This window comes from Lagenorhynchus albirostris, chromosome X, assembly GCF_949774975.1.
Source record: "Lagenorhynchus albirostris chromosome X, mLagAlb1.1, whole genome shotgun sequence".
NCBI classification, from domain to species: Eukaryota; Metazoa; Chordata; class Mammalia; order Artiodactyla; family Delphinidae; genus Lagenorhynchus; species Lagenorhynchus albirostris.
Window position 1 is genome coordinate 76347189 of NC_083116.1, and position 22946 is coordinate 76370134.

Sequence of the window (22946 nt, forward strand, 5' to 3'; positions counted from 1 at the left end):
TGAATACAGCAAGGTGAACTAAAAGAAATCAAATCACATTTCTATACACTAACCATAAATATGTGTAAACCAGAATTAAAATAAATTTTAATAGATTTAAGTTTCTCAACAGAAAATATAATATGTAAGTATACATGTAACAAAATATGTACAGGACCTATATGTTGAAAACTGCAAAATTTTCCTGATGACAGGAAATCTAAAACCTAAATACTTGGGAAAAAAATACTGTATTCATGGATTGAACAAGTCAACATACTAAAGATGTAACTTCTCCCCAGATTGATGGATAAGTTTAATTTAATTCTCAAAATAATTCCAGGAAGGTTTCCTGGTAGACATATACAAGATTACCCTGAAGTGTATATGGTCCTAGGATACCTAAAACAATGTTGACAAAGAAGGATAAAGTACAGGGCGAATCAATCTACTTGATATTAAGGTTTCATATATAGCCAGAGTATTCAAAACAGTGTGGTATTTGTGGATAAATAGACATGTAAATCAATGGAACAGAGTAGAGTACACTAGTGGCAGTGGTATACATGGTTCAGTCACCAACATGCATCTCTTTGTCCACTCCCAGGAGCTACACACTCTCGAGGTGACTGACCAGGAGACTGTCACCCAGATCAAAGCTCATGTAGTCTCATTGGAGGGCATCACTACAGAAGATCAAGTCCTGCTCCTGGAATGCGCACCCCTAGAGGATGAGGCTACCCTGGGCCAGTGTTGGGTGGAGGCTCTGAGCACTCTGGAAGTAGCCAGCCACATGATTGGAGGTAAAGTCCATGGTTCCATGGCCGGTGCCAGGAAAATAAGAGGTCAGACTTCCAAGGTGGCCAAACAAGAGAAGAAGAAGATGGGCTGGGCCAAGAGACATATACAGTACAACTGGTGCTTTGTGAATATTGTGCCTACCTTTGGCAAGAAGAAGGGCCATAATGCCAACTCTTAAGTCCTTTGTAATTTTGGCTGTCTTTAATAAAGCCACTTAGTCCAGTCATTAAAAAAAAAAAAAGAATAGAGTACCCAGAAATAGACACATACAATATGCTCAACTGATTTTTGACAAAGGTATGAAATCAATTCCATGGAGGAAAGACAACATTTCAACAAATAGTACTGGAATAATGGGAAATATATAAGTAAAAAAAAAATGTACCTATACCACACACCTTATACAAAAATTAACTCAAAATAGATAATGGATTCAAATGTAAAAGTAAAACTATAAAACTTTTAGAAAAATCAAAGGAGAAATTTTGGGAGATCTAGGGCTAGGCAGAGATTTTAGTTTTGACAACAAAAGCACAATTCATAAAAGAAAAGAATGATTAATTGAATCTCATCAAAATAAAAAAGTTTGCTCTATGTAAGACCATGTGAAAAAGATGTAAAGAAAATATACAGGTGAGACAGTGGTGGGGGAAGGCACCTGTGGGGCCAACTGGTGGGTTGAAGGATGTAAGCATGTGAGTGAAGTCCCAGTGCACACTGCAGCGGCACAGGTACCTTCCACTTCCGGGCGTAAGGTGCTGTGAGGAAAGCTGAAGTGAGTGGACTCGCACTGGCAGCAGGATGCCGCTACTGCCGCCCCAGCCTAGCCTCCCTCGACTTTGGTGTTCCCATCATGGGGGCCCAGGTTCCTCAGCACACCCTGATCCAGCAGCCCGAGAGACTGTCCCCTGTCCTTCGGAAGCCCTGGCGCAAGTCCAGGCCCTTGGCAGGGAGGATGACAGAGCTGCAATCGGCACTGCTACTGTGAAGACAGCTGGCAGATACTTACAGAGAGCCTACTACATGCCAGGGACTGTACCAGATGCTGGACTATGTCAGCAAAAAAAATAAAAATCCATGTTCTTGATTTCTCACAAGAAAGTATGATCTGAAGTGCAGGGGATGAGGCCTATGAACACGGCCCCCTATGAGCAGGTCCTAGACTGAGCACAGAGGAAAAGAAAATAAGGAAGAGATTGTAGAGAATTGGTGTTATTTCATCGTTAAATGTTTAAGAATTCCTCAGTAAAAGTATGCAGGCTTGGACTGAGAACTTCAAAGATGGCAGAGGAGTGAGATGCGGAGATCACTTTCCTCCCCATGAATACATCAGAAATACATCTACATGTGAAACAACTCCAACAGAACACCTACTAAACACTGGCAGAGGACCTCACACTTCCCAAAAGGCAAGAAAAGCCCCATGTACCTGACCGTGTGGCTGACAGGGTCTTGGTGCTCCTGCTGGGTGTCAGACCTGTGCCTATGAGGTGGGAGAGCTGAGATCAGGAAACTAGTCCACCAGAGACCTCCTGGCTCCATGTAATATTAAATAGTGAAAGCTCTCCCAGAGATCTCCATCTCAACGCTAATACCCAGTTCCACTCAATGGCCAGAAAGCTACAGTGCAGGACAGCTTATGCCAAGCAACTAGCAAGATAGGAACACAACCATGTCCATTAGTAGAGAGGCTGCCTAAACTCATAATAAGGTCACAGCCCAAAACACACCACTGAATGTGGTCCTGCCCACCAAAAAGACAACATTCAGACTCATTTTCCAGAACACAGGAGCCAGTCCACTCAACCAGGAAGCCTACAAAATCCACTGAACCAACCTTAGCCACTGGGGGCAGACACCAAAAACAACGGGAACTATGAACCAGCAGCCTGTGAAAAGGAGACCCCAAACACAGTAAGTTAAGCAAAGTGAGAAGACAGAGGAGTACACAGCAGATGAAGGAGCAAGGCAAAAACCCACCAGACCTAACAAATGAAGAGAAAATAAGCAGTCTACCTGAAAAAGAATTCACAGTAATTATAGTAAAGATATCCAAAATCTCAGAAATAGAATGCAGAAAATACCAAAAAAAGTTTAACAAGGACCTAAAAACCTAAAGAGCAAACAAAAATGATGAAAACCACACACTTACCTAGGGGTAAGACGGGAATAAAGACACTGACCTACTAGAGAATGGACTTGAGGATATGGAGAGGGGGAAGGGTAAGCTGTGACAAAGTGAGAGAGTGGCATGGACATATATACACTACCAAATGTAAAATAGATAGCTAGTGGGAAGCAGCTGCATAGCACAGGGAGATCAGCTCGGTGCTTTGTGACCACCTAGAAGGGTGGGATAGGGAGGGTGGGAGGGAGGGAGATGCAAGAGGGAAGAGATATGGGAACATATGTATAGGTATAACTGATTTACTTTGTTATAAAGCAGAAACTAACACACCATTGTAAAGCAATTATACTCCAATAAAGATGTTAAAAAAAATAACACTATAAAAAATCCAAGGAAATATAATGTAGAAAAACATTTTCAATTTGTTACATATTGTCCAGTTGTAACTTGGCCCTTATTATTTTCTCTAAGGGGAAACAAATGAATGAATAACTCATGCAAATCAAAATTCAAAACCAAACTATAATCAGTGTTATGATTTCTGTATAGATGTCTGTAAAACCCTAATACAATCAGATCTTATTGTAGAACAAGTTATGTATCAATCATTATATATGCCTATTGAGATGTTCCTGTAGAAAAAAAAGTTTGTTTTTTATTCCTACTTAAAAAAAAGTAAAAAGGGAAAAGCAACAAATAACATACAAGGGGATGCCCATAAGTTTATCAGCTGATTTTTCAACAGAAACTGCAGGCCAGAAGGGAGTGGCAGGATATATTTAAAGTGATGAAAGGGAAATACCTACAACCAAAATTACTCTACCCAACAAGGATTTCATTCAGATTTGATGAAGCAATCTAAAGCTTTACAGACAAGCAAAAGCTCAGAGAATTCAGAACCACCAAACCAGCTTTACAACAAATGCTAAAGGATATTCTTTAGGTGAGAAACACAAAAGAAGAAAAAAGAATTATGAAAACAAACCTAAAAAAACTAAGAAAATGTATGAGGTATCACATCACACTGGTCAGAATAGCCATTATCAAAATATCTACAAACAATAAATGCTGGAAAGGGTGTGGAGAAAAGGTAACCCTTTTACCCCATTGGTGGGAATGTAAATGGATACAACCACTGTGAAGAACAGTATGGAGGTTCTTTAAAAATCTAAATATAGAACTGCCATATAACCCAGAAATCCCATTACTGGGCATATATGCCATGAAAACCAAAATTCAAAAAGACACATGCACCCCAATATTTATTGCAGCACTATTTACAGTAGTCAGTACATGGAAGCAACTTAAATGCCCATCAACAGAGGCATGGATCAAGAAGATGTGCTACAGCAGGGATTTGAGAAGATGGCAGAAGAGTAAGATGCTGGGATCATCTTCCTACCCACAGATACATCAGAAATACATCTACATGTGGAACTGCTCCTATAGAACACCAACTGAATGCTGGCAGAAGACCTCAGACCTCCCAAAAACCAAGAAACTCTCCACATACCTGGGTAGGGCAAAAGAAAAAATAAAAAACAGAGACAAAAGAATAGGGACAGGACCTGCACCAGTGGGAGGGAGCTGTGAAGGAGGAAAAGTTTCCACACACTAGGAAGCCCCTTCGCGGGTTCGCAGAGGGGGTGGCAGAGGGGGAAATCTTCAGAGCTGCGGAAGAGAGCACAGCAACATGGGTGTGCAGAGCAACTCGGAGAGATTCCCGCACAGAGGATCAGTGCCGACCAGCACTCACCAGCCCGAGAGGCTTCTCTGCTCACCCGCCGGGGCGGGTGGGGCTGGGAGCTGAGGCTCGGGCTTCAGGGAGAGGTCGGAGCGCAGGGAGAGGACTGGGGTTGGCAGCGTGAACACAGCCTGAAGGGGTTAGTACACCACGGCTAGCTGGGAGGGAGTCCGGGAAAAAGTCTGGAGCTGCCGAAGAGGCAGGAGAATTTTTCTTGCCTCTTTGTTTCCTGGTGTGTGAGGAGAGGGGATTAAGAGAGCCGATTAAAGGAGCTCCAGAAACGGGCGCGAGCCGCGTCTATCAGCGCAGACCCCAGAGACGGGCATGGGATGCTAAGACTGCTGCTGCCACCACCAGGAACCCTGTGTGCGAGCACAGGTCACTATCCACACCTCCCCTCCTGGAAGCCTGTGCAGCCCGCCAATGCCAGGGTCACGAGAACCACGGACAACTACCCTGGGAGAATGCATGGCACACATCAAGTTGGTGCAACGTCAGGCCAGCCTCTGCCACTGCAGGCCTGTCTCGCATTCCATACACCTCCATCCCCCCAGCCTGAGTGAGTCAGAGCCGGCAAATCAGCTGCTCCTTTAACCCCGTCTTGTCTAAGGGAAGAACAGACACCCTTAGGCAACCTACATGCAGAAGAAGAGCCAAATCCAAAGCTGAACCCCGGGAGCTGTGTGAACAAAGAAGAAAAAGGGAAATTTCTCCCAGCAGCCTCAGAAGCAGCAGATTAAAACTCCACAATCAACTTGATGTACCCTGCATCTGTGGAATACCTGAATAGACAATGAATCATCCCAAATTGAGGAGGTGGACTTTGGGAGCAAGATTTATTACTTTTTCCCCTTTTCCTCATTTTGTCAGTGGGTATGTGTATGCTTCTGTGTGAGATTTTGTCTGTATGACTTTGCTTTCACCATTTGTCCTAGGGTTCTATCTGTCCGGTTTTTTTTCTTTTTTTTAATTTTTAAATTTTTTTCTTAATAATTACTGTTAATAACTTTATTTTATCTTTATTTTATTTTATCATATTTCTTTCTTCCTTTCTTCCTATTTTTTCTCCCTTTTATTCCGAGCCGTGTGGATAACAAGCTCTTCATGCTCCAGCCAGAAGTTAGTACTGTGCCTCTGAGGTGTGAGAGCCAACCTCAGGACACTGGTCCACAAGAGACCTCCCAGCTCTACGTTATATCAAATGGCGAAAACATCCCAGAGATCTCCATCTCAATACCAACACCCAGCTTCACTCAATGACCAGCAAGCTACAGTGCTGTACACCCTATGCCAAATAAATTGCAAAACAGGAACACAGCCCTATCCATTAGCAGATTTGCTTCCTAAAATCATAACAAGGCCACAGACACCCCAAAACACACCACCAGACGTGGACCTGCCCACCAGAAAGACAAGATCCAGCCTCATCCACCAGAACACAGGCACTAGTTCCCTCCACCAGGAGGCCTACACAACCCACTGAACCAACCTTAGCCCCTGGGGACAGACACCAAAACCAACAGGAATGACAAACCTGCAGCCTGCAAAAAGGAGTCCCCAAACACAGTAAGATAAGCAAAATTAGAAGACAGAAAAACACACAGCAGATGAAGGAGCAAGGAAAAAATCCACCAGACCTAATAAATGAAGAGGAAATAGGCAGTCTACCTGAAAAAGAATTCAGAATAATGATAATAAACATGATCCAAAATCTTGGAAATAGAATAGAGAAAATGCAAGAAACATTTAAGAAGGAACTAGAAGAACTAAATAGAAAACAAGCAATGATGAACAACACAATAAATGAATTTAAAAGTACTCTAGAAGGGATCAATAGCAGAATAACTGAGGCAGAAGAACAGATAAGTGACCTGGAAGATAAAATAGTGGAAATAACTACTGCACAGCAGAATAAAGAAAAAGGAATGAAAAGAACTGAGGACACTCTCAGACCTCTGGGACAACATTAAACGCACCAACATTCAAATTATACGTGTCCCAGAAGAAGAAGAGAAAAAGAAAGGGACTGAGAAAATATTCGAAGAGAAAATATTTGAAGACTTCCCTAATATGGGAAAGGAAATAGTTAATCAAGTCCAGGAAGCACAGAGAGCCCCATACCAAATAAATCCAAGGAGAAACACGCCAAGACACACGTTAATCAAACTATCAAAAATTAAATACAAAGAAAATATATTAAGATCAGCAAAGGTAAAATAACAAATAATATAAAAGAGATTCCCCATAAGCTTAAGAGCTGATCTTTCAGCAGAAACTCTGCTGGCCAGAATGGAGTGGCGGGACATATTTAAAGAGATGAAAGTTAAAGTCTACATCCAAGATTACTCTACCCAGCAAGGAGCTCATTCAGATTTGATGGAGAAATTAAAACCTTTACAGACAAGGAAAGCTGAGAGAGTTCAGCACCACCAAACCAGGTTTACAACAAATGCTAAAGGTACTTCTCTAGGCAAGAAACACTAGAGAAGGACAACACCTATAGTAAGAAACCCAAAAAATTTTTTAAAATGGGAATAGGAACATACATATCGATAATTATCTTAAATGTAAATGGATTAAATGCTCCCACCAAGAGACACAGAGTGGCTGAATGAATACTAAAACAAGACCCATATATATGCTGTCCAGAAGAGACCCACTTCAGACCTAGGGACACACACAGACTGAAAGTGAGGGGATTGAAAAAGATATTCCAAGCAAATGGAAACCAAAAGAAAGTTGGAGTAGCAATTCTCATATCAGACACAATAGACTTTAAAATAAAGACTATTAGAAGAGACAAAGAAGGACACTACATAATTCTCAAGGGATTGATCCAAGAAATATAACAATTGTAAATATTTATGCACCCAAAATAGGAGCACCACAATACATAAGGGAAAAACTAACAGCCATAAAAGAGGAAATCGACAGTAACACATTCATAGTAGGGGACTTTAACACCCCACTTTCACCAATGGACAGATCATCCAAAATGAAAATAAATAAGGAAACACAAGCTTTAAATGATATATTAAACAAGATGGACTTAATTGATATTTATAGGACACTCCATCCAAAAACAACAGAATACACAATTTTCTCAAGAGCTCATGGAACATTCTCCAGGATAGATCATATCTTGGGTCACAAATCAACCCTTGGTAAATTTAAGAAAATTGAAATTGTATCGAGTATCTTTTCTGACCACAATGCCATGAGAGTAGATATCAATTACAGGAAAAGATGTGTAAAAACTACAAACACATGGAGGCTAAACAATACACTACTTAATAACGAAGTGATCACTGAAGAAATCAAAGAGGAAATCAAAAAATACCTAGAAACAAATGACAATGGAGGCACAACGACCCAAAACCTATGGGATGCAGCAAAAGCAGTTCTAAGAGGGAAGTTTATAGCAATACAAGTCCACCTTAAGAAGCAGGAAACATCTCGAATAAACAACCTAACCTTGCACCTAAAGCAATTAGAGAAAGAAGAACAAAAAAACCCCAAAGTTAGCAGAAGGAAAGAAATCATAAAAATCAGATCAGAAATAAATGAAAAAGAAATGAAGGAAACGAGGACAAACAACAATAAAACTAAAAGCTGATTCTTTGAGAAGATAAAAAAAATAGATAAACCATTAGCCAGATTCAACAAGAAAAAAAGGGAGAAGACTCAAATCAATAGAATTAGAAATGAAAAAGGAGAAATAACAACTGACACTGCAAAAATAAAAAAGATCATGAGAGATTACTACAAGCAACCCTCTGCCAATAAAATGGACAATCTGGAAGAAATGGACAAATTCTTAGAAATGCACAACCTGCCAAGATTGAATCAGGAAGAAATAGAAAATATGAACAGACCAATCACAAGCACTGAAATTGAAACTGTGATTAAAAATCTTCCAACAAACAAAAGCCCAGGACCAGATGGCTTCACAGGTGAATTCTATCAAACATTTAGAGAAGAGCTAACACCTATCCTTCTCAAATTCTTCCAAAATATAGCAGAGGGAGGAACATTCCCAAATTCCTTCGACGAGGCCACCATCACCTTGATACCAAAACCAGACAATGATGTCACAAAGAAATAAAACTACAGGCCAATATCATGGATGAACATAGATGCAAAAATCCTCAACAAAATACTAGCAAACAGAATCCAACAGCACATTAAAAGGATCATACACCATGATCAAGTGGGATTTTTTCCAGGAATGCAAGGATTCTTCAATGTGCGCAAATCTATCAATGTGATAAACCATATTAACAAATTCAAGGAGAAAAACCATATGATCATCTCAATAGATGCAGAGAAAACTTTTGACAAAATTCAACACCCATTTATGATAAAAACCCTGCAGAAAGTAGGCATAGAGGGAACTTTCCTCAACATAATGAAGGTCATATATGACAAGCCCACAGCCAACATCATCCTCAATGGTGAAAAACAGAAAGCATTTCCACTAAGATCAGGAACAAGACAAGGTTGCCCACTCTCACCACTCTTATTCAACATAGTTTTGGAAGTTTTAGCCACAGCAATCAGAGAAGAAAAGGAAATAAAAGGAATCCAAATTGGAAAAGAAGTAAAGCTGTCACTGTTTGCAGATGACATGATACTATACATAGAGAATCCTAAGGATGCTACCAGAAAACTACTAGATCTAATCAATGAATTTGGTAAAGTAGCAGGATACAAAATTAATGCACAGAAATCTCTGGCATTTCTATACACTAATGATGAAAAATCTGAAAGTGAAATCAAGAAAACACTCCCATTTACCATTGCAACAAAAAGAATAAAATATCTAGGAATAAACCTACTTAAGGAGACAAAAGACCTTTATGCAGAAAATTATAAGACACTGATGAAAGAAATTAAAGATGATACAAATAGATGGAGAGATATACCATGTTCTTGGATTGGAAGAATCAACATTGTGAAACTGACTCTACTACCCAAAGCAATCTACAGATTCAATGCAATCCCTATCAAACTACCACTGGCATTTTTCACAGAACTAGAACAAAAAATTTCACAATTTGCATGGAAACACAAAAGACCCCGTATAGCCAAAGCAATCTTGAGAATGAAACATTGAGCTGGAGGAATCAGGCTCCCTGACTTCAGACTATACTACAAAGCTACAATAATCAAGACAGTATGGTACTGGCACAAAAACAGAAAGATAGATCAATGGAACAGGATAGAAAGCTCAGAGATAAACCCACGCACATATGGACACCTTATCTTTGATAAAGGTGGCAGGAATGTACAATGGAGAAAGGACAGCCTCTTCAATAAGTGGTACTGGGAAAACTGCACAGGTACTTGTAAAACTATGAGATTAGATCACTCCCTAACACCATACACAAAAATACGCTCAAAATGGATTAAAGACCTAAATGTAAGGCCAGAAGCTATCAAACTCTTAGAGGAAAACATAGGCAGAACACTCTATGACGTAAATCACAGCAAAATCTGTTTTGAATCACCTCCTAGAGAAATGGAAATAAAAACAAAAATAAACAAATGGGACCTAATGAAACGTCAAAGGTTTTGCACAGCAAAGGAAACCATAAACAAGACCAAAAGACAATCCTCAGAATGGGAGAAAATATTTGCAAATGAAGCAACTGACATAGGATTAATCTCCATAATTTATAAGCAGCTCATGCAGGTCAATAACAAAAACACAAACAACCCAATCCAAAAATGGGCAGAAGACCTAAATAAACATTTCTCCAAAGAAGATATGCAGGTTGCCAACAAACACATGAAAGAATGTTCAACATCATTAATCATTAGAGAAATGCAAATCAAAACTACAATGAGATATCATCTGACACCAGTCATAATGGCCATCATCAAAAAATCTACAAACAATAAATGCTGGAGAGGGCGTGGAGGAAAGGGAACACTCTTGCACTGCTGGTGGGAATGTGAATTGGTACAGCCACTATGGAGAACAGTATGGAGGTTCCTTTAAAAATTAGAAATAGAACTACCATATGACCCAGCAATCCCACTACTGGGCATATACCCTGAGAAAACCAAAATTCAAAAAGAGTCATGTACCAAAACGTTCATTGCAGCTCTATTTACAATAGCACGGAGATGGAAAGAACCTAAATGCCCATCATCAGATGAATGGATAAAGAAGATGTGGCACATATATATAATGGAATATTACTCAGCCATAAAAAGAAATGAAATTGAGCTATTTGTAATGAGGTGGATAGACCTAGAGTCTGTCACACAGAGTGAAGTAAGTCAGAAAGAGAAAGACAAATACCGTATGCTAACACATATATATGGAATTTAAGCAAAAAAATGTCATGAAGAACCTAGGGGTAAGACAGAAATAAAGACACAGACCTACTGGAGAACAGACTTGAGGATATGGGGAGGGGGAAGGGTGAGCTTTGACATGGCGAGAGAGAGGCATGGAAATATATACACTAACAAACGTAAGGTAGACAGCTCGTGGGAAGCAGCCACATGGCACAGGGATATCGGCTCAGTGCTTTGTGACCACTTGGAGGGGTGGGATAGGGAGGGTGGGAGGGAGGGAGACACAAGAGGGAAGAGATATGGGAACATATGTATATGTATATGTATAACTGATTCACTTTGTTATAAAGCAGAAAGTAACACACCATTGGAAAACAATTATACCCCAATGAAAGATGTTTAAAAAAACAAAAAAATAAAAAGTAAAATAAAAAAAAGAACATCAGAAATGAAAGAGAAGACATAACAACTGACAACACAGCAATGCAAAGAATCATAAGAGACTACTATCAATAATTAAACACCAACAAATTTGATAACCTAGATAAAATGCACACATTTCTAGAAATATATAACCTACCAAGTTTGAATCAGGAAGAAAGAGAAAATGTGAACAGACTTATAACAAGTAAAGGGATTGAAATACTAATTTCCCAACAAAGAAAAGCCCAGGAGCAGATAGTTTCACTGATAAATTCTACCAAACATTTAAAGAAGTATTAACAGCAATCCTTATCAAACTCATCCAAAAAATTGAAAAAGGAACACTCTCAAACTCAGTTTACAAGGCCAACATTATATTGATACCAAATCCAGATAAGGACACTATGAGAAAAAACAAACAAACAAAAAAAAAAAACCACAGGCCAATATCCCTGATGAATATAGATGTAGAAATTCTCAACCAAAAATTAACAAACTGAATTCAGTAACTCTTTAAGTATTATACAATTTACATTCCCACCAACAGTGCAGGAGGGTTCCCTTCTCTCTACACCCTCTCCAGCAGTTATTGTTTGTAGATATTTTGATGATGGCCATTCTGTCCGGTGTGAGGTGATACCTCATTGTAGTTTTGATTTCCATTTCTCTAATGATTAGTGATGTTGAGCATCCTTTCATGTGTTTTCTGGCAATGTGTATACCTCTGGAGAAATGTCTATTTAGGTTGTCTGCCCATTTTTGGACGGAGATGTTTGGTTTTTGATATTTAGCTGCATGAGCTGCTTCTATATATTGTAGATAAATCCTTTGTCAGTTGCTTCAAATTCAAATATTTTCTCCATTCTGAGGTTTGTCTTTTCGTCTTGTTTATACTTTCCTTTGCTGTGAAAAATCTCCTAAGTTTCATTAGGTCTCATTTGTTAATTTTTATTTTTATTTCCATTTCTCTAGGAGGTGGGTCAAAAAGGATCTTGCTGTGATTTATGGCATAGAGTGTTCTGCCTATATTTTCCTCTAATGGTTTTATAGTGTCTGACCTTACATTTAGGTCTTTAAACCATTTCAAATTTATTTTTGTGTATGGTGTTAGGGAGTGTTCTAATTTCTTTCTTTTGCATGTAGCTGTCCAGTTTTCCCAGCACCATATATTGAAGAGGCTGTCTTTTCTCCATTATATATCCATGCCTCATTTAATAAAGATAAGGAGAACATATGTGGTTGGGTTTATCTTGGGGCTTTCTATCCGGTTCCATTGATCTATCTTTCTGTTTTTGTGCCAGAACCATACTGTCTTGATAAATGTAGCTTTGTAAGATAGTCTAAAGTCAGGGAGCCTGATTCCTCCAGCTCCGTTTTTCTTTCTCAAGATTGCTTTGGCTATTCGGGGTCTTTTGTGTTTCCATACAAATTGTAAAATTTTTGTTCTAGTTCTGTGAAAAATGCCACTGGTAATTTGATAGGGATTGCATTGATTGTTTAGATTTCTTTGAGTAGTAGAGTCATTTTCACAATGTTGATTCTTCCAATCCAAGAACGTGGTATATCTCTCCATCTTTTTGTATTTTCTTTAATTTCTTTCATCAGTGTTTTATAGTTTTCAGCATACAGGTCTTTTGTCTCCTTAAGTAGGTTTATTCCTAGGTATTTTATTCTTTATGTTGCAATGGTAAATGGGAGTGTTTCCTTAATTTCTCTTTTAGATTTTTCATCGTTAGTGCATACGTATGTAAGAGATTTCTGTACATTAATTTTGTATCCTCTTACTTAACCAAATTCAATGATTAGCTCTAGTTGTTTTCTGGTAGCATCTTTAGGATTCTCTATGTATAGTATCATTTCATCTGTAAACAGTGAAAGTTTTAATTCTTTTCCGATTTGAATTCCTTTCATTTTCTTCTCCAATTGCTGTGGCTAAAACTTCCAAAACTATGTTGAATAATAGTGGTGAGAGTGGGCAACCTCATTTTGTTCCTGATCTTGGAGGAAATTGTTTCATTTTTCATCATTGAAAAAGATGTTGTCTGTGGTTTTGTGATATATGCTTTTTATTATATTGATGTAGGTTCCCTCTATGCCTATTTTCTGGATAATTTTTATCATAAATGGGTGTTGAAATTTGTTGAAATCTTTTTCTGCATCTATTGAGATCATCATATGGTTTTTATCCTTCAATTTGTTAATATGGTGTATCACATTGATTGATTTGCGTATACTGAAGAATCCTTGCATTCCTGGGATAAACCACAATTCATCATGGTGCATGATCCTTTTAATGTGCTATTGGATTCTGTTTGTGAGTATTTTGCTGAGGATTTTCAAATCTATGTTCATAAGTGGCATTGACCTGTGGTTTTCTTTTTTTGTGACATCTTTGCCTGTTTTGGGTATCAGGGTGATGATGGCCTTATAGAATGAGTTTGGGAGTGTTCTTCCCTCTGCTATGTTTTGGAAGAGTTTGAGAAGGATAGGTATTAGCTTTTCTCTAAATGTTTGATAGAATTCACCTGTGAAGCCATCTGGTCCTGGGCTTTTCTTTGTTGGAAGATTTTTAATCCCAGTTTCAATTTCAGTGCTTGTGATTGGTCTGTTCATATTTCCTATTTTGTATTGGTTCAACCTTGTAAGGTTGCACTTTTCTAAAAATTTGTCCACTTTTTCCAGGTTGTCCATTTTATTGGCCTATAGTTTCTTGTAGTATTCTCTCCTGCTCCTTTGCATTTCTGCAGTGTCAGTTGTTACTTCTTTTTCGTTTCTAATTCTGTTGATTTCAGTCTTCTCCCTTTCTTTCCTGATGAGTCTGGCTAATGATTCATGAATTTTGTTTATTTTCTCAAAGAACCACTGTTCAGTTTTATTGTTCTTTGCTATTGTTTCCTTCATTTCTTTTTCATTTATTCCTCATCTGATTTTTATGATTTCTTTCCTTCTGCTAAGTTTGAGTTTTTAAATTCTTCTTTCTCTAATTGCTTTAGATGTAAGGTTAGGTTGCTTATTTGAGGTTTTTCTTGTTTCTTGGGTGAGGATTGTTTTGATAAAAATTCCCTCTTAGAACTGCTTTTGCTGCATCCCATAGGTTTTGGGTCGTCGTGTTTCCATTGTCATTCCATTTTAGGCATTTTTTGATTTCCTCTTTAGTTTCTTCAATGATCTCTTGGTTATATAGTAGTGTATTGTTTAACGTCCATGTGTTTGTACAGTTACAATTTTCTTAAATTTACCAAGGCTTGATTTGTGACCCAAGATATGATCTGTCCTGGAGAATATTCCATGAACACTTGAGAAGAAAGTGTGTTCTCCTTTTTTGGGGATAGAATGTCCTATAAAGATCAATTTACTCCATCTTGTCTAACGTGTCATTTTAAGCTTGTGTTTGCTTATTTTTTATCATTTTGGATGATATGTCCATTGGTGAAAGTGGGGTGTTAAAATCACCTATTATTGTATTACTGCTGATTTCCCCTTTTATGGCTGGTAGCATTTGCCTTATGTATTGAGGTGCTCCTATGTTGGGTGCATAAATATTTCCAATTGTTACATCTTCTTCGTGGGTTGATCCCTTGATCATTATGTAGTGTCATTCTTTGCCTCTTGTAATAGTCTTTATTTTAAAGTCTATTTTGTCTGATATGAGTACTGCTACTCCAGCTTTCTTTCTTTTGATTTCTATTTGCATGGAATATCTTTTCTATCCCCTCAGTTTCAGTCTGTATGTGTCCCTAGGTCTGAAGTGAGTTTCCTGTAGACAGCATATATACATGTCTTGTTTTTGTATCCCTTCAGCCAGTCTATGTGTTTTGGTTGGAGCATTTAATTCATTTACATTTAAGGTAGTTATAGATATGTATGTTCCTATTACCATTTTCTTAATTGATTTGGGTTTGTTATTGTAGGTGTTTTCCTTCTTTTGTGTTTCCTGCCTAGAGAAGTTCCTTTAGCGTTTGTTGTAAAGCTGGTTTGATGGTGCTGAATTCTCTTAAGTTTTGCTTGCCTGTAAAGATTTTAATTTCACCATTGAATCTGAATGAGATCCTTGCTGGGTAGAGTAATCTTGGTTGTAGGTTTTTCCCTTTCATCACTTTAAATATGTCTTGCCACTCCCTTCTGGCTTGCAGCGTTTCTTCTGAAAGTTCAACTGTTAACTTAAGGGGATTCCCTTGTATGTTATTTTTGCTTTTCCCTTGGTGCTTTTAATATTTTTCCTTGTATTTAATATTTTATAGTTTGGTTAATATGTGTCTTGGCATGTTTCTACTTGGATTTATCCTGTGTAGGGTTCTCTGCACTTACTAGACTTGATTGAATATTTCCTTTCCCATGTTAGGGAAGTTTTCAACTATAATCTCTTGAAGTATTTTCTTAGACTCTTTCTTTTTCTCTTCTTCTTCTGGGACCCCTATAATTCACATGTTCGCACGTTTAGTGCTGCCCCAGAGGTCTCTGAGACAGTCCTCAATTCTCTTCATTCTTTTTTCTTTAATGTGCTCTGTGGCAGTTATTTCCACTATTTTATCTCCCAAGTCACTTATCTGTTCTTGTACTTTAGCTATTCTGCTATTGATTCCTTCTATTTTTAGATTCCTAAAATTTTAAATTCCTGAAATTTTTAATTTCATTTTGTATTGTTCATAACTGTTTGTTTGCACTTTAGTTTTTCTAGGTCCTTGTTAAAGGTTTCTTGTATTTTCTCCATTCTATTTCCAGGATTTTGGATCATCTTTATTATCGTTACTCTGAATTGTTTTTCAGGTATACTGCCTGTATCCTCTTCATTTTTTTGGTCTGGTGGGTTTTTATCTTGCTCCTTCATCTGCTGCATATTTCTCTGTGTTCCTATTTTGTTTAACTTACTGTGTTTGGGGTCTCCTTTTTGCAGGCTGCAGGTTCGTAGCTCCCATTGTTTTTATTGTCTGCCCCCACTGGGTGAGGTTGGTTCAGTGACTTTTTTAGACTACTTTGTGGAGATACTGGTCCCTGTGTTCTTGTGTGTGTGGCTGGATCTTGTCCTTCTCCTTCTGGTGGGGAGGCCCATGTCCAGTGGTGTGTTTTTGCATGTCTGTGAACTTAGTATGATTTTAGGCAACCTCCCTTCTAATGGGTCGGGCTGTGTTCCTGTCTTGCTAGTTGTTTGGCAAGGGGTATCCAGCACTGGATTTTGCTGGCCATTTGGTAGGCCTGGGTCTTAGTGTTAAGAAGGAGATCTCTTGTAGAGTTCTCACTGTTTTGTTTTACTTGGAGTCAGGAGGTCTCTGGTGGCCCAATGTCCTGGACTTGGCTCTCCCACCTCAGAGACTCAGATCTGATACCCAGCTGGAACAGCAAGACATTGCCAACCACATGGCTTGGAAGAAACGGAAGAAGAATCATGAACAGATATAACCTCAAACCAAATGGTAAAAGGAAAACTAAACAGACAGTATCACAGAAAGAAACATACACACACACACACACTCTTAAAAAAAGTAAACAAACAACAACAACAAAAAAGAACAGTGAGAACCATAGGATAAATTGTGAAAGCAAACCTAAACAGACAAAAATCACACAAAGAAACATATACATACACCCTCACAAAAAGATAAAAAAGGAAAAAAATATAAAATATATTAAAATAAATAAAATAAAAAAAGAAGATGGCAACGAAGCCAATAAACAAATCTACCAATGATAACATGCACTGAAAACCAAACTAAGATTAACATAAAAACCAGAAACAAATCAGAAGCAGAAAGCAAACCCCAAGTCTACAGTTGCTCCCCAAAATCTACCACCTCAGTTTGGGGAACATTCATTGTCTATTCAGGTATTCCACAGATGCAGGGTTCTTCAAATTGATTGTGGAGATATAATCTGCTGCTCCTGAGGCTGAACAGAGAAATTTCCCTTTCTCTTCTTTTTTCACACAGCTCCTGGTGCTCAGCTTTGGTTTGGGCCTGCCTCTGAATTTTGGCTGGCCTCAGGCTTCTGTTCCCCACCCAGAAAGGAGGGAGTTAAAGCAGTGGTTGATTAGGACTGTCTTGCTCACTCAGTTCGGGGAGAGGGAGGGGTACGGTAGTCATAATTGGAATGCAGGTCGAGCCTGTGGCAGTAGAGGCCAGCATAACATTGCAACAGCCTGAGGCATGACGTGTGTTCTCCCAGGAAAATTGTCCCTGGATCTCAGGACCCTGGCAGTAGCATGCTGCACAGGCTCCTGGGAGGGGTGGTGTGGATAGTGACCTGTGCTTGCACAGAGGATTATTGGTGGCAGCATAAGCAGCCTTAGCATTTTATGCCCGTCTCTGGGGCCCAAGCTGATAGCCGTGGTTTGTGCCCATCTCTGGAGCTTGCTTACACAGTGCTCTGCCTTCTGTGTGCACAAAGAGCAGGAATCCCCTCTCCTCACACACCCAGAGACCATGGTATTTTGCTTCTTTGGCAGGTCCAGACATTATCTTTGACTCCCTCCCAGTTAGCTGTGGTGCACTAACCCACTGTAGGCTGTCTTCATGCAGCCAACCCCAGTCCTCTCCCTGGGGTCTGAGTTCCAATGTCCAAGCCTCAGCTCCCAGCCCCCACCTGCCCAAGTGGGTGAGCAGACAAGCATCTCAGGTTGGTGAGTGCTGGTCATCACCAATTGTCTGTGCAGGAATATCTCTGTTTTTTCCTCTGCACCCCTGTTGCTGCACTCTCCTCTGTGGCTCTGAACCGTCCCCCCACCCACCCTCCATCCCCACCAGTGAAGGGACTCCCTAGTGTGTGGATACTTTTCCTCCTTCACAGCTCCCTCCAGAAGTGTGGTTCCCATCCCTATTCTTTTGTCTTTGTTTTTTTTTTCTTTTGCCCTACACAAGTATGTGGGGATTTTCTTTCCTTTTGGGTAGTCTGAGGTCTTCTTCCAGTGTTCAGTAAATGTTCTATAGGAGTTGTTCCACATGTAGATGTATTTCTGATGTATTTGTGGGCAGGAAGGTGATCTCAATGTCTTACTCCTCCACCAACTTGAAGGTCTCCTGTACGCTCTCACTTTAATGTGGAATCTAAAAAAGCTTACCTTATAGAAATATAAAGTTCATACAGTCAAATGAATAAGTTCTGGTGTTCAAACATATGTCATTGTGACTATTATTAATTAACAGTACTATATTATATACTCGAAAGTGTTAAGAGAGTAGACCTTAAAAGTATTGCTACCAGAAAAAGGTAATTATGTGAGGGGATGGAGAAATTAACTAACTCTATTGTGGTTTCACAATCTATAGAGGTATCATATCATCACTTTTTACTCCTTATACTTACATATGTTTTATGTCAATAATATCTCAATGAAACTGATGAAAATATGTAGCCTATATAAATATTGAAAGTTCAGAGACATATAAAAATAAAATAATAATTATAGGCAATATTTTTATATTGTTTACCTGATGTCAGATAGTTTTCTAAGTGTTTTCCATAAATGAGATCATTCAATCTTCAATCATCCTTACTAATATTTTCCCATTTTACAGGTAAGGAAACAAGCTCATGGAAGTGAAGTCACCTGCTCACAGTCATATAGCTAGAAAATGGTGAAGTTGGGATTTGAACCCAGCAGTCTAGTTTTATAGTCTGACTCTTAATCATAAAACAAATCACAAATGCAGGGACCACATAAGTGTGCTCTCTGGTTTCAGACTGCCTGGGTTTCAGTTCAAGCTCTGACATTTGCCAGTTGTGTGAAATCAATCAAATTACCTCATTTCTCTGTGCCTTGGTTTCCTCATGTGTGAAATAGAGATAATAATAGCACATACCTCAAGGGGCTGTTGAAAACCATCAATGAGATAAAGCATATATGTATGCCAAGGCTTCCTCTGACACACAATATGTTCAATAAATGCTACCTACCTGAGCATATAGAGAAAGAGGAGCAAAGAACAGAACTTTGTGGGACTTCTATATTTGGGAATGGCAGAAGCCAATAAAGAAGGATAGTCAGAGATTTCGAATATGGTGGACTAGAAGGATGTGAGCTCACTCCCTTCTTATAAGAACATCAAAAATCACAACTAACTGCTGAACAACCATTGGCAAAAAATGCTGGAACCTGCCAAAAAAGATTCCCTACAACAACAGAAAAAGAAGAAGCCACAGTGAGATGATAGGAGGGGTGCAATCACAATAAAATCAAATCCCATACCTGCCAGCTGGGCGACCCACAAACTGGAAAACAATTATACCACAGAGGTTATACCACAGGAGTGAAAGTTGTGAGGCACATGTCAGGCTTCCCAGCCTGGGGGTCCAGCAAGGGGAAGAGGAGTCCCCAGGGAATCTGCTTTGAAGGCCAGAGGGGTTTGATCACAGGACTTCCAGAGGACTGACAGAAACAGAAACTTCACTCCTGGAGGGTGCACACAAAGTCTCATGTGCACAAGGATCCAGGAGAAAATGCAGCGACCCCATAAGTGACTGGGCCAGACTTATCTGCTAGTATTGGAGAGTCTCCTGCAGAAGCAAGAACTACAATACAGCAGCCTGTTGAATGAAAACTGCAATCACAGAAAGTTCAACAAAATGAGGTGGCAGAAGAATATTTCCCAGATGAAGGAACAAGATGAAACCCCAGAAGAACAACTAAATGGAGATAAGCAACTTTCCAAAAAAAGAATTCAGAATATTGGTAGTGACAATGATCCAAGACCTTGGGAAAAGAATGGAGGCAAGGATCAAGAAGATGCAAGAAATATTTAAGAAAGACCTAGAAGAACGAAAGAACAAATAAACAGAGATGAACAATACAATAACTAAAATGAAAAATACACTAGAAGGAATCAATAGCAGAATAAGTGAGATAGAAGACTGGATAAGTAACCTGGAAGACAGAATGGTGGGAATCATTGCCATGGAAAAGATACAGAAAGAAGAATGAAAAGAAATGAAAACATTCTAAGAAAACTCTGGGACAACATTAAACGCACCACCATTCACATTAGAGGAGTCCCAGAAGGAAAAGAGAGAGAGAAAAGACCTGAGAAAATATTTAAAAAGATAATAGCTGAAAACTTCCTTAAAATGGGAAAGGAAACAGTGACCTAAGTCCAGAAGGTGCCCAGGAAGGATAAACCCAAGGAGGAACACGTGGAGACACATAGTAATCAAATTGAAGAAAACTAAAGTCAAAAAATATTAAAAGCAACAAGAGAAAAATGACAATTAATATACAAAGGAACTCCCATAAGGTTATCAGCTGATTTCTCAGTAGAAACTCTGTAGGCCAGAAGGGAGCAGCACGATATATTTAAAGTGATGAAAGGGAAGAAGCTACAACAAAGAATACTCTACCCAGTAAGGCTGTTATTCAGATTTGAGGGAGAAATCAAAAACTTTACAGAGAAGGAAAAGCTAAGAGAATTCAGCACCACCAGACCTGCTTTGCAACATATGCTTAAAAGAGCTACTCTAAGCTGAAAAGAAAAGACCACAACTAGAAACAAGAAAATTGGGAATGGAAAAGCTCACCAATAAAGGCAAACATACAGTAAAGGTAGAAAATCATCCACACACTAATATGATATCAAAAACAGCAATTCTGAGGAGACCACAAATGCAGGATATTGGAAATGCATTTGAAATTAAAAGGCCAGCAATTAAAAATATATATTTTTTATATATAGACTGCTATATCAAAACGTCCTGGTAACTGCAAACTGAACATCAATAGTAGATACACACACAAAAAAAAGAAAAATGAATCCAAAGAAAACACTAAAGTTAGACATCAAATCACAAGAGAAGAGAACAAAAGAGGAAGAGAAGAAAAAAGACCTGCAAAAACAAATCCAAAACAAGTAACAAAATGGCAATAAGAAAATACATATCAATTATTACCTTAAATGTAAACAGATTAAATGCCCTAATCAAAAGCCATAAACTGGCTGAAGCGATACAAAAACAAGACCCATATATATGCTGTCTACAAGAGACCCAATTCAGATCTAGGGACATATTCAGACTGAAAGAGAGGGGATGGAAAATGGTATTCCATGCAAATGGAAAGCAAAAGAAAGCTGAGTAGCAATACTCATATCAGATGAAATAGACTTTAAAATAAAGAAAAGTTACAAGAGACAAAGAAGGACTCTACATAATGATTAAGGGATCAATCCAAGAAGAAGATATAACAATTGTAAATATATGTACACTCAACATACGAGCACCTCAATATATAATGAAAATATTAACAGCTATAAAGGGAGACGTTGACAGTAACACAGTAATAGTGGGGGATTTAACCCCCATTGTCATCAATGGAAAGCTGATCCAGACAAAATCAATAAGGAAACACAGGCTTTAGATGACACATTAGACCAGATGACTTAATTGATATTTATAGAGCATTCCATCCCAAAGCAGCAGGATACACATTCTTCTCATGTGCATGTGGAACATTCTCCAGGATTGACCACATGCTGGGCCACAAACTGAGCCTCAGTAAATTTAAGAAAATTGAAAACATATCAAGCATCATTTTCAACCACAATGCTATGAGATTAGAAACAAACTACAAGAAAAATAAAACTGTAAAAAACACAAACACATGGAGGCTAAACAATATGCTACTAAACAACTAATGGATCACTGAATAAATCAAAGAGGAAATCAAAAAATACCTAGAGACAAATGAAAACTAAAACTAAACCTATGGGATGCAGCAAAACATTTCTAAGAGGGAAGTTTATAGCAATACAATCTTACCTCAGGAAACAAGAAAAAAATCTCAAATAAACAATGTAACCCTACACCTAATGCAACTAGAGAAAAAGCACACACACACACACACACAAACAAACTAAAGTTAGTAGAAGCAACGAAATCATAAGAACAGAGAAGAAATAAATGAAATAAAGGTGAAGAAAGCAATAGCAAAGATCAATGAAACTGAGGGAGGAGTCAAGATGGAGGAATAGGAGGACACATAATTCGTCATTCCTCATAAGTACATCAAGAGTACATCTGCAAATGGCACAATTCTGGGGACTTCCCTGGTGGTCCAATGGGTAAGACGCCACACTCCCAATACAGGGGGCTGAGGTTAGATCCCTGGTCAGGTGACTAGATCCCACATGCCACAACTAAAGATCCCACATGCCGCACCGAATATCCCACATGAAGCATCAAAGATCCCACATGAAGCATCGAAGGTCCCACATGCTGCAACTAAACAAATGGGGCCTAATTAAGCTTAAAACCTTTTGCACAGCAAAGGAAACCATAAACAAGACGAAAAGGCAACCCACAGAATGGGAGAAAATATTTGCAAATGAAGCAACTGACAAAGGATTAATCTCCAAAATTTACAAGCAGCTCATGTAGCTCAATATCAAAAAAACAAACAACCCAATCCAAAAATGGGCAGAAGACCTAAATAGACATTTCTCCAAAGAAGATATACCAGATTGCCAACAAATACATGAAAGAATGCTCAACATCATTAATCATTAGATAAATGCAAATCAAAACTACAATGTGATATCATCTCACACTTGTCAGAATGGCTATCATCAAAAAATCTACAAACAA

The 22946-nt window shown here is 38.7% G+C and overlaps 1 protein-coding gene across 1 annotated transcript; it reads left to right on the top strand.

Moving 5' to 3' along the window:
- The first annotated feature begins 534 nt into the window (after positions 1-534).
- LOC132513880 (ubiquitin-like protein FUBI) lies at positions 535-958 on the top strand. The gene has a single exon (XM_060138494.1). It carries the CDS (start codon positions 563-565, stop codon positions 956-958), a length of 396 nt encoding a protein of 131 aa, XP_059994477.1. The 5' UTR covers positions 535-562.
- The last annotated feature ends 21988 nt before the right edge of the window (positions 959-22946 follow it).